Source organism: Ambystoma mexicanum, chromosome 3p (assembly GCF_040938575.1).
Source record: "Ambystoma mexicanum isolate Mex_15411 chromosome 3p, UKY_AmexF1_1, whole genome shotgun sequence".
NCBI lineage: Eukaryota > Metazoa > Chordata > Amphibia > Caudata > Ambystomatidae > Ambystoma > Ambystoma mexicanum.
Genome location: NC_090925.1, coordinates 265677820 through 265691021, shown reverse-complemented (window position 1 = coordinate 265691021; position 13202 = coordinate 265677820). Strand labels below are relative to the sequence as shown.

The window sequence follows — 13202 nt, the reverse complement described above, 5'->3', positions numbered from 1 at the left end:
TGTCAGGACAAATTCTTCCTTCTTATGTGGCCCCTGAATGTCCTGATGGAGGTGGCAAGCCACCCGTGATATCAAACCCTAAAATGCCATATTGCAATTCGGTGGAGACAGAACTGGGGGCACTTAGTTGAGCATCACTTGGAAGTGGTGACTTCCTCAAACGGCACCAACACCTCCTTCACCTGGAACTTTTCTTTTGAATACTCCTCGGAGTATATGGACGTCTACACCTCCAGGACCACCTTCTGGGCCAGATTCACAAGTCCAGCACTGATGTGTTGAACCACCTCAGATTTGTTCCATCAAGGATAGAGGCATACCATCTTCTCTATTTGCTACAGCAAGAGGGACCTCCCTAAGCCTCTCCTGACCAATTCCTGCTCTGGTGCCTTCGTTGGATAGAAAATGATGATGAGGGACATACTTCCTCAACCACGAGGAGTGTAGACTAAGGGGCCCTGATTCATTTCAGGATCGTGTTCTGCATTGGCATCAAGTCCCTGGTCCGGTATACAGTCTTCATAACGAAAAATAAATAAGGAATTACATTTACAACGAAACAGAAATTACAGAAATCTTTAAAGAAAATGTATGTGAGGGCGGGCTAAAGGGTTAAATCTTGTGTTGGGGGGGCTTAGCAAGGGGAAACAGAGGTTTGGGAGGGGTGACCCCCCCAAAAACAGAATCGTTATTTTTTTAGTTATTTTTATTTTGTTATTAATTCATTAATTATTTGTTTGTTTAAAAGACATGGAACCCCCTGGTCCATTACCAGCAACAGGCGTCCCTCGACAATGGGCTCCAAAACCAGCCAAAGGACAACAATGGGTATTCAAATCTCAGCTTTGATGCAACCTCCAGTGATGATGAATGCAGACAGGCCCCTGCCAGCAATTAAGCCATACATGGTGCAATCAACAATGGTAGCTGGCACTCACCATCAACATTGAAGCCTCGATAGCCAGAGATGGTGGTAGTGGTGACGGGTGCTTCTCCAAAGGTGGTTAACAGTAACCTTTTGGAACTCTGTGAAGGTTTTGAAAATGATCTGGTGGCATCAGACCTCTCTAGAGCCACAGTACTCACAAGCATGGATTTATCCTTTCCAGCTAGCCTCATGTTTTACCGAAAAGGGCTTCTGTGAAATTCTCCTTTGCATCCCTCTCAGATATTTCACCTCTGGGATTGTGAAGCCAGGCTAGGAGTCTCATTCGTCTCAGCCCTGGTCCTGGAGCAGAGCCTCAAGTCCAGATCTGAGGCAGCATCATCATGGGAGTGGCAGCAGTAGATGCAGTGCTCATGAGTCTCCACGTTCCTCTTTGGGTACTTGGGGCACAATTCAAACAGAGATAACCTACTTGGCTGGCCAAAGGGGTTTAGAACCACAGAAGCTACCGCTACAGGAGGTCACAGAGACCTGCACAGTTGGGAAGCATAAGATGTTGAATCCGAATAAAAAAATGGCTTCACACTTTAAATAGCAGAGCAAAAACAGCATCTCTCGCCAAAGTTTTTGTCTCTAAAGGGGTGGAAAAGGAATTCGAAAGCGATCCTGTATATCTGAGTTGTCCAACTCCATGCCTCGAAGGGCGGAAACATGCTGCATTTTCAGGATTGACCTCATTCATATTCATGAGCTACATTTTCATACAATTATTATAAATGGATGCAATTTTGTTCTCATGAATATTAATGAGGAATATCCTGAAAACCCATCAAGATTCTGGTCCACGAGGCGTGGAGTTGGACAACCTTGCTATATACTTTCAAATGTGGGGTGAAGAGTAGTAGCCTGTTGGAGCAGGTCTAAGAGTGAAAAAAATAACGAAAAGTGTTTCACAAGGTTTCCCAGCCTGATAGTATGTGCATCTATAAAAGACCCACTACCTGGAATGAAGTGGATTCTGGTGCTGATGCAAAAACAGGCATTTACCTGGGAAAATGTCTGCTTTCTCTTACTTCTAAATCCAAAAGGAATCATGTGATTAAAGTAACTTAGGACATTTGCTCTCTCCAAGACGATTAGGTACAGAGTTAACTGAAAGCACAAGCCTTGACGTAAGAATTATCTAGTGGGGCCACCTTATCCTTTTCAGTGGATTTAGTCAGAAGCTTATCAACCTCTTGAAGGCATGTGTGGGACTGTGTCAAGAGCTTTCAATTCTACTTCGGCAGCATACTAACCATATTTAGGAGGAAAAGAGGTACCAAAAGAAGTTCAGTATTACAACAATGCACATATCCAGCAGGATGGTTCTTGAAAAGCCTTAAGAAAGCCTTTGAGTTAGAGAAGCGTATGTCTATCTAGTACTGAAAAGACTGTACAAATATCCACTGAGTCTGATACTGCTCTTAAATATGTAATTAAGACAGAAGATATAGAAAAATCTGAAATCTCCACTTAAAGCAATCCTCCACACCAGTGGTGCCCCCGTCAATGTATAAATACAGTCACGAAAGGCACAACAGACAAATGGGCCTCATTACAAGTTTGGAGGCATGCAGTAAAAGTGGTGCAATGGAATTACCGCCACTTTTAGCGCACAAATCAGGGGTACATGAAAATGGGCACTAATTCCACCGGCAGAACTACTGCCAAGAAGCAAAATAGTATTTTGGCTGCTTTACAAGTTGAAATACAGCCAAAATGCAGCTGAAAATGGGTGGTAAGTCCACCAAAAACACAGTGTAGTTACCTCCACCTAGTCAGTGCAGGTAAATGCATACAGGTGATGGAAATCAAGTCACAGCTGCACTCAATCCACTTTGAAAGGCCACATACCCACCTGAGCCAGCGGCTCCTACTGCTCCATATTGAGCTAAAGAGGCAGGAACAGCAGCGCAGGGCACATGGCGCAGAGAGCAGGAGTAGTAGACGCCATGCAAGGCGAGAGCCCATTCCCCGAGTCAGGCCCTCACCCGGGGCATTGACTGATGCCCTGCTCATTACCCTGTACCGGCTGAACAGGCAGACCACTGCAGAGGTACTGGCCACGATCCACGACAACATTCAGAGCAGGATCAATATCACGACACCACTAACTAAAGCTAGTGGCGTTGCTACATTTTCTTGCCAGTGGCACCTTCTAACACCCTGGGCTTCATCAAGAGTCTGGCAGTATCCGGGCAGTAATACGGTTGGGATACCGCCAGCGCAAATAACATTACCGCTACTCGCTATTAGCGCCGGATCACAAGCAGCGGTTGGGCGGTTATTGCCCATTCCCCATTGGGGCCATAGGAACCAATGGGGTTGGGGGCACTATTACCGCCGGCGGTAATTGCGTCGGCAGTATTGGCACCAAAAACGGACCGTAAGAGGACATTTGAACCTCCAGCTTTTTGCTGGAGGTTAAACTCTGATTTACCACCCAAACCATAATAGGGCCAGCCCTTAAATGCAGCAGTAATAGCGTTACCGCCACATTTAAGGGATACTGCATGAGATGTCGCAGCCCACTTTTTCAGTTGTGCTCAGGCAGGTGCTGGAGGCATTCCTGTGCCATGCATCCCAGCACATCTCCCTGCCCACCACCCTGCCACAGATAAATGCCACAAAGGCATGTTTCTACACAGCAGCCCACATGCCAAACAGAATTATAGTGCTTGACTGCACCCATGTGGTGTTGGTTGCCCCCCATGCATCCAAAGAGGCATACCACAACAGGAAGCAGTTCTACTCCATTAATGTGCAGGTTACGTGTAACGCTGACCTGACATAACAAACTCCCGTGCCTGCTTTCATGGACACACCCACAACACCATGGTCCTCCGTAACAGCACCCTGCCTGAGTACATTGAGAGTCACAGATGGCAACGGACATGGGTGCTGGATGAGTACAAGTGCCATCACACAATGCAATCTTGCAGCACCAATTGAATGCTATGTTAAGGGGGAAAGGAGGGAGTATTGCTACTACTAATCGCTGCATGCCCTGTCAAGCCCCCTACATGCAGGACCTGCCCTCTCACTCTGCGCATCCACCAACCCACAAGACTATGCAGTAGTATGACAGCAATGCATAATGCCCCAACAGGTAATTGCACAAATAGACGACTTCAGGAATGACAATGCATTGTGTACACATACCACACATCCAATGCAACAGTTCAACACTGCACAATGACAATGCAACACTGCCAGACACTGATGGCATGTGCATTTCATACCATGTATGCAAATCCATTGTGACAGGAATGTACAAACCACAAACATGCACAAGAACAACACATTACCCAGCAGGTCACTACTTGACAGCAGCACAACACAAAACAGGCGTAACACAGACAACATGCACATTTGAAATCCTATCAAAGGCCATGTCTGGCACAACTTGTTTGTGAGCCGTGTGCACAGTGTACCTCCAATGACAATGCAGGGTTCAGAATTGAGATTTGATGAGCATGAGCTAAAACCAACTCCTGGGTTTCGGACATCACCCTTTAGGCAGGAGCTACCAGAGATACACCTTTAACCTTTTGTCCATTTAGCATGAACCTGTGTGTTTAACTGTATATCAGATGTGTTCAAATTCTTTATTAACATTCTCAAATACTCAGTTAATGTCACATTTATAGTTTCGGAAAGCACCAGTTGGGGCTGGCAGTCAAATGTAGCTCTTGATAGCTGTTGGATTCAAGCTAATAAGGCTTGACTGTGCTAGAAGCAGGAGCTAAATAGCTCCCAGCTCCCCTCAATTTCAAACCCTGCAATGCACACGTACCACCGTAGTATATCACACATCACTGAAATACTAGGGATGAAAACTATGCAGTACAAATGCAACATAACTGCATCAAGGGAGTATCCACCAACAAGACATAAAAACATGCTACGCATAGTCTTTGCAAGGTGACTGAAGTCACTGTCCTATGCTCTTGCAGGTGCCGCTGGTTGGCGCCAGCTGCCATGGCTGATGACACCAGTTGCCTGCTGAAGGCACATTTCCGGTGCCTGGACCTTACCAGAGGGGCCCTGATGTAGAGCCAGAGAAGATTGGCCAGATATTTGTTGCTTGTGCCATGTTGCACATCGGACTCAAGAAAAATGTCCCCCTACCTCCTGATCTGGACATGGTCTGGACCCAGCATTCAATGATGCACCGTCCTCAGATGCAGTGCTGCCGCACACTGAGCGCAAGGAAGCCAGGGACAGACGTCTGGGGTAGCAAAAACGAATAGTAAAATGTTTCTAGACACATGCATCACAATTTTGTACATGTACGCACATTTTGAATATATCACCTTCACACAAAAAGTATTGTCCTTGCAATTCTTCTAGTCAACTGTTGTTTTTATTAACAACTGTGGTGAGCACCCATCCACAACAGTAATTCCCACCAACATCCCTTCCCACCCACCTCCCCAACACCCCTGCCCTCCCACCTCCTAAACCCCAACACCCATGCCCTTCCACCTCTCCCATCCCCAAAACGCATGCCCTCTCACCTCCCTCATTCCCACCACTGATGTCCTCCCATCTCCCCCATACCCAACACCCATACTCATCCACCTCCCTTGTGCCCAGTGTAATACTGTCAAGAAGTATCAATCTTATTTCCATGGCCTCTTGCCCTTTCCAAGGTTTTCCGGCTGTGGCCGGCCACATTGTACACTGAGCAGCGATTGTGGGCTGCCAGTCAATGACCTCCGTGGGGGTGACTGAGGTGGATAGGTCAGACTCCTGGTCCTTGATGTGCTGGAGGGTCAGAAGCATGCTGGCATGCATGGATTCAGCAAAGGCTGGTATGCCCTGTATGAGCTGCCCCACGGTCTGGCTCACAACAGTTAGGGCAACAGTTGCCACTGGCGGTTGCTGGTGCTCTCCGTCCAAGGGCCTTGAACTACTTCATGATGAGCCCTGCACTGAGTCACGGATGGCTTACAGATGCTGCACCTGTGTCTCCACAAAGGTCTCAATGTGGATCCGCTGCTGCTCCATTGCATACATCCACCTCCAGACTGCATTGATGGAATGCTGAGGCATACACTGCGGGCTGTCTGGAGGGCTGGGACTGAAGAAGGGGGACCCATTTCCCCTGTCACCTGCGCCACATGGTCCACTGGCATCAGTGTCAGTTCCTGTATCCAGGCCATGCTGCAGATATTCCTGGTTGTCTGTCTCAGGTGATGAGGGGGACTCAGGGGGCAGATGGGTGGGTGTGGTTGTAGAGCCAGGGGTGCCAGTGGCTGCATGTGTCTCCTCAGACACAACCACAGAGGGCGGCTGTGGAGTTTCGGCTGCAGCTGCCTGGGTGCTGCACCTGCGTCTAGTGTACTGTCATCAGGTGCAGTGGCATGTGTACTGATGGTGGTTGGGCCACTTGTCACACTTGTGGGGACAGTGGCAGTGTCTCCACTTGTAGGGTTCGAAATTGAGATTCAATGAGGAGGAACTAAAACCAGCTCCTGGGTGTCGGCATCACCCAGTAGATAGGAGCTACCGCAGAGGTACCAGGAGCTACCAGAGATGCACCTTTACATTTGTGTTCAATTTGTATCAACCATTGTGTTTAAATGTGTATTAAATGTGTTCTAATTCTTCTTTATTAACATTCTCAAAACACTCAAGGTTAATGTCATTTACGTGTTTGGAAGGTACCAGTTGGCCATAGGAGATAAAAGTAGCTCCTGGTAGCTGTTGGTTTCAAGTTAACCAGGCTCTACTATGCTAGAAGCAGGCGCTAAGTAGCTCCCAGCTCCCCACAATTTCAAACCCTGCACTTGTCACGGATGCCATGGCACTACTGAGCTCTGACCGTGGTGCCTCGCTTCTGCCCTTCCTCCTGCTTTTCCCATGGCTGAGCAGTGCAAGGGTGGAGGTTGATGTGCTTGCATCGGTGGCCCTGCCCTGGGCTGTAGATGGGCTTGCATCATCGTCCTGAGTCGACTGGGTACCTGTAGGGTGGGCAATGACATGGTGTCAGTCAGCAGGCATACTTGCATGCGTGGGCTTGCAAGTCACTCACGCAACATGATGGATGGTCATCCTACACACATGTGGTCTTATGGGCACGATAGATTGCAGGCCAATGAAAATGGCTAATGCAAGGTGGGAGTACTGTCCGCTGAGGGTCTTCATCACATACGCATGTGCTCATGGCCTATTGGGCTTGCGATGTGGCTTGTACAACTTGTGACGTTTGGGGTTTCACTTTGTCACTTGGCCTTTCACAGCACAAATGGGTGCTTCTCATGGTCCAATGGGCTCACATGCACATGTCCCCTACAGTGCATGTGTATGTGCACCGGCTCCCTCTGTCCCGTGTACGCGCATGTGGTGGCATTGCCTTTGCTCACATTGCCATGTGGCTGCACATTCCCTTGTCCACTGTGCCCATCTATGTTGAGGGACACATGCATGGGATTCGGCCAGTGCATTATCATGGGAGAGAAAGAATTCATACTCACCAGCTTTGACTTGGCTGCTAGCTCCAACTTCGACACTCCCAAAACCCTCAATCCCTTCCATCTGGAGGATGCCTCTAGCTTTCGCTTCACATGGGGTCAGTGCAAGGGCCTCGACTATGTCACCTCCTGTGGCAGATGTCTCGCACTGCTGTTTCGACAAGAGGCTTCGAAACCTGGCCTTGAGGTAGTTCCAGCGTTTGCGCCATTCCTCACTATCCTGTGGGAATGTGCCCACTGCCACAACCATGTCCCTAATGCTAGCCCAGATGGCAGACTTCCCCTCCCCAGATGTCCTCCTGTGTCTTGACCCATATAGCTCATCGGCATGAGCCACAATCTCATCTGTGAGGACCTGCAGCTCAGCCTCACTAAACCGCTGCTTTCACAGCCTCATGTCCAGCACCTTTCCTTTGGCTTCCTCCTGTGACATCATTTCAGGTATTGCTGTGTTTGGATCGGAACAGGAAATGGGGGGCTCAGGGTGAATTTGGTTTTTTGAAGATGGCCGGCACCAGGCTTCCTGTTCATGTAATGACGTTATTTCTGCGCGCTGGAATTAGGGCCAATTTGTACAGCGGTAACAGTAAGTCTGCCATGAGTGGGCAGAATTACCATCCGAAGTTGCTTTTCGGTGGAAATTCCGCTGAACTCCACGACGGTAACAGTAATTCCACCAAGCGGAATTACTGCTGTGTTCACCGCCAAACTCGTAATGAGGCCCATTGTATGCAGAACTGGTGCTCTTTCGTTGTCCTTCATTTGAAGGAGTCAACTCTTGATTGAGCAAGGAGCAATACTAGCACAGAATAATCAAGTCTGCACCAGATACAGATTGCTAGAAATCGCAACGCAGCAGGGAAGGAACATGTCCAGCAGAATCACTATGTGCAGTAGGTCACATGAGGCATATGACGATGGGAGACAAATGGACACAAGGAAATGGTGGAAAATAATAATTAAGTGGAAAACATTTGAATTTCCTTTATAACAAGAAAAGAAACAAAATATTAGGTATAAGTACCACAAATCGGAACAAGAAAGCAATCAGAACTCTCGAGTTTCAAGAAAATAAAAAAGTACACCAAAAAAACCTTCAACAAACTAAATGGATGCTGAAGAGAAGTTTGGGGCTTAACTGCTAGGTGAAACCACAAGGACTGGAAGTTCGGCCATTGTTGGCACCATATAGCATTTAGCAGTCGGAAGGGTTACTGATATTCAGTACGAGGGTCAGAAAAATTGTTTTCTTTTTAAAGTTGCAGACTTTTTTTCATAAAAGTTGTCTATTCTGAATAACTGCAGGATCAGGTACTCAAAAAGTATTTAAGGTGGGAGAGCAAGAACAACAGATTATGTACGATTATGAATCATTGGAGGACCCAACACTGCTGAAAATATGTTGCATACAAGAATCAACCTGAAAAATATCTATGACAACCGCAAATGACAAAAAAGAAGGAAATGGGAACATCTTACCTTCTACTTTAATCCATACTTGCTCCGGTAAAGTCTTATTCCTACCACCCAAAGTCTGCTTTGTTGATTCAATTTCTTGCTGATAACAAAAAGAGAACGCTCTTGGTAACGTTATATCTGGATGCTTAGCAGCCTCTAGAACCGGGCATGAATTTCCAGAAATCTGGAAAAGACTTCCAGAAGAATTTGTCTAAATAGAAGAGAGGAGTACACATATTTGGGCTTTTCACAGTATTAGGGTACTACTGTACATGATACATGTGTTAGTGCTACAATTCAATGTGTACAGGTATTCACAGAGCTAATTTAGAAATAAAGCACGAAAAAGGAAGTTATTTACCTATAAATGATAGTTCTCCCGGGTGGTCATCTTTCCCAGATTTATGAACTTATCAGAGACCAAACTCTCATCCATGGTCTCAAAAGTTAAAGCTCCCACAAAAACGTTCAGTTCTAATTCCCCTTCATATAGAACTGATCGTTCATATGGAATCATTGAGAGAGGTTCTCCAAGTACTGTGCATCATTTGATATCAGTGGACTCCAATTCCCACAACCATTGAAGTTCTGAGATGAGGAAGATTAAGGAAATGATGCGGAGGAGCAGGGGCCTCAAGCTCAATTAGCGTGCTAGTTCCTCAGGGAAAGCACCTATGCGCGGGGCATTTAAAAATGGACACCAAACTAAGAGAGAGGCAGCTCAGGAGAAGACGTTGCATCTCCCTTGGAGGCTTGCAGAAGTTGAAGACACAAGTCAGTGTGGCAGTGCCAAGGGGCTCGCCGTAAAGAGGGAAGGAATCGTTGCGAGAGCAAGCAGGGCCACAGAAACACCAGGAACTACTAGACGATTTCTCAGTGTTCGGCAGCTGGAGGAAGCAGCGTTACCCTAACCGAAACCTGAATGCGAACAGGCGTGCAGGAGCAGCGCCGCGGGAGCAGGCCGTCAGATGTCCAGGCAGTCCATAGTGGAAGGCAAGCTGCAGAGCTGCGCCGGCCGTGTACGCGCAAAAGGGACCGAAGACACCAGGCTGGCCAATCGAAGTGGGGACCCCCGGGCGTTTTGGTCACTGCGCAAAACACAATTTTAACTTTGCAATGCTACCAGAACAGAACTGATAAGCAGAATGCTTGTAAATCAATAAGGCAGAATACAAATGCAGTCCTTAACAACATATAAGGGCGTAGATACCCGATCGGGGAAAAACGTTGAAAGCATTAGAAATGTGAATGTCAAGAAAGACTATACATATATGGAAATAAGAAGTCCTGGCAGGCGAGTAAACCAGTCAAAGTGCAAGCATATGGGAAGACCTGGCATGGGAGCATACAAGGCAATTGGAATGCTTAAGAAGTCCTGGCAAAGAAGTATACCAGGCTGTTGGTAGCGCATGAGAAGTCCTGGCAGGGGAGTATAACAGGCGAACTGCAAACCACAAGAATCTGCGGATCTAAGACAACAAGAAAACTATGCCAGTTTTAGAAAAGCATTGAAAACCAGACTTTTCCAATAATTGAGGGTAACTTTGGCTTTTCTCACTCCAACGTAGTCACTCTGTCACGCCCTCTCACACGGCCTTTCCCTCTTCTCATCTCTCCTCCTCAGGCGCCTCTCGCCGTAGTAATTGTCGTTCACACCACCAGCAGGGAAAACACGGCAGGCGGAATACCATGTTGGGCGGATCTGCCTCGTTTCGCCCTTTTCCGCGTTGGCGTCTGCCATGGCGCCTCTTGCACAGCCAGCAACGTCAGAATACCAGGAAGTGCCGGCAGCTCCAATCCCTGGCCACGTTGCGCTCCATGCAACGTACGCGAGCAGCCACGTGATACGTCACGTGATACCGCTCGCCCCTTCAAAAGAGGCCGGCAAACAAGTCTAATTGCTTCACAGCTACTTCAACGTCTACGGAGGACTGCCACGCATTACCCTTGCTCTTGTTTGCTTCGACCTTGGAACTCTTTTCGGATTTGCTACTGGATTACCCTTGGATTTTGGCGTGCTCTCTGATTTTCTGGACATCTGACCCCTGTTATACTCTGGACTTGCTCTTGGATTGCCCTTCTGTTTTGCAACCTTCGGATTGCTTCAAGCCTTGCTACAGATCTTGCCTTACTCCACGAGGTACTGGGAAGGAGTGCCTATTACACCATTCCGGCTTGCCGTGGATTTCCCTGCGTAGGTTCTCTACCTACATTCCATCTCTATTAGGTAAGCTGGTGTCACTGCATATTGTTTAACTCTTCCTATCAATTGCCCATTGCCATTATAGAGTATTTTCCTGATTATAACCTTTTGCCTTATAGCGATCAGGGGTCCTTCCGGCGTTCTCAAATACCAGGCCGACGACAACACTCCTTCCTGTGGCCTCAAAGATTGCTCGGGCAGTGTTTATATTCTGCTCGAGCGGTACTTGGGGACGGAGGCATTTCATAACTGCACGACCATCAAGTCGGACCCATCAAGTCAGAACACACTCCCCCAGCTAACTACTTGAGAAACACTAAATGTAAGTGGTCATCTTCGCGCTCCACTGCGCCCTGATGCCTGTGGGCTTTCGGAGCGTAACAAGCATAGAGTAAAGTAAAGTAAAAGAAGTGTCAAGAAAGGACAATACTTGTGTTAAAGATGGAAAATGTGTTAAAGAAGGAACTTGTGTTAAAGAAAGACATATAAGGCTAAACAGCTTATTACCGAACAGGATTGTTGTGGGCCAAGGAAAGACAAAGAACTGTTAGAATAAGAGATATTGCCATCCCATTGAACAAACCAAGGGAAGGGAACCACCCACTGGAACCCTGTTACCATTGAGAACTTTTGTGTTGGAGATGGCGTATCTTTATTTATGAACCCTTTTTGCGAATACCAGTTTAAAGACATTTCCCTTCTCACTTTATTATTTTGTTTGCAGTGTGATTTCTGACATCCAGACAAAGACAGATCCTTCGTTTTTGGTTTTAGGTAGGGAAACTCGTCTTTAGAACAGGGCCAGCGAGGCATTTTCCCAACACATTTCATTTAATGAAAGTCTTTAACAAAAAACATGACAACTTTGTGTCCGGCTTTCATTTCTGACCCCTCACACGTGGCGACAGTTTCGTAAACATGAAGGGGTTGTTAGGATTTCACCTGCAGGTTTGTGGCCCTTAAAGTCTCGATGCTCCACAGAGGGAGTTCTTTCTGTATACTTTTCAAGCACACGTCAGGTTGAAATGTTGATAAATCAATGTTACATCAATTGTCCCGCTTCACCTTGCAATGTTCTTAGTTTCTGATTGGCCTTGTCCTTGTCCACACTACAGTCCTGCATGCACTCTGTCACTCTGTCTGCTGAAGGCTCGGCTTCTATGTCCCCATCTGTGCAGCGATTCCCAGGAAAGCCTCAAAGCCTCCATACCAGAACCTTACATTTCACCAGCACTTTCCTTTCATTGCCACTGGCTTCACCTACTTTCAGTGGTGTCACCCACGAGACAGCCCACTTGGTAAACCGGAAATCTGAGAGGTGGGACCGTCTCTGAACAATTTAGGCAGGAGAGAGTCTCTAGGAAGTCTCTGTTACTAATTGGCCTTCGTGTCTCTTACCTCATTACCCTCGGTTTCACTATTCAGCTGCCCCAGTCATAGTCCATATTCATGCCTCATCTGAAGTACACATGACTGAGACTCTCGCTCCTGCTCTGTCCCTGTTGGTCCCAGCACAGTTGCCTTTCTGGAACAAATGGTAATCCCTCCCGAGAAGTGCTAAAAGATCAGTTGGTCGGTGCTGGGCTTTTATCAGGTCCATAGCACCAATGGTGAATTGAGCCAGAAAGATGTCAAGGTCTCCTCCCACTCACAAATTTACAGATTCTGCTGCAGCACAGCTTGCTCCAAAACCAATGCACTCCTAAGTGGAAGTTGCAGATGGTCGGCCTAAACTGCCGCCTTGCATGGCACTGTTAAACGTTTGCACTAAAAGGTACATCAGGGTTTGTGGGGGTAGTAGATGGGCAAGAGGAGGAAGGCTCCAAAGCTAGTTTGTGTAACTACCAGTCCTTTCCATCTTCCTTCATACCAGAAACAAAGGTCCTAAAACATAGCTACTGCCTGTAACCTTCCAACACCCAAGCACTTCTATGGTAATCCGAAAAGAAATTAACACATCCAGTAGCTACAGCATTTTCTTATGAAAACCTTTCAATTTTTCCAATGATCAGTCCAACCAGCCAATCTGGCAAAATTATATCCAGTAGTGGGGAAAATACATTGATGACGTGTTCGGCATCTGCCAATTAAACTAAAGATGGTCTTTCGTTATTCATTGATTATATCAATCAGA

The 13202-nt window shown here is 47.0% G+C and overlaps 1 protein-coding gene across 1 annotated transcript in view; it reads right to left on the bottom strand.

Annotated features, from left to right (window-relative positions):
* Positions 1–13202, bottom strand: part of TCFL5 (transcription factor like 5) — a 1268784-nt gene that overhangs the window by 515798 nt on the left and 739784 nt on the right. The window contains exon 3 of the mRNA XM_069650771.1: positions 8887–9076. Coding sequence (XP_069506872.1) covers positions 8887–9076 — 190 coding nt within the window. The remainder of the gene's footprint in view (positions 1–8886; positions 9077–13202) is intronic.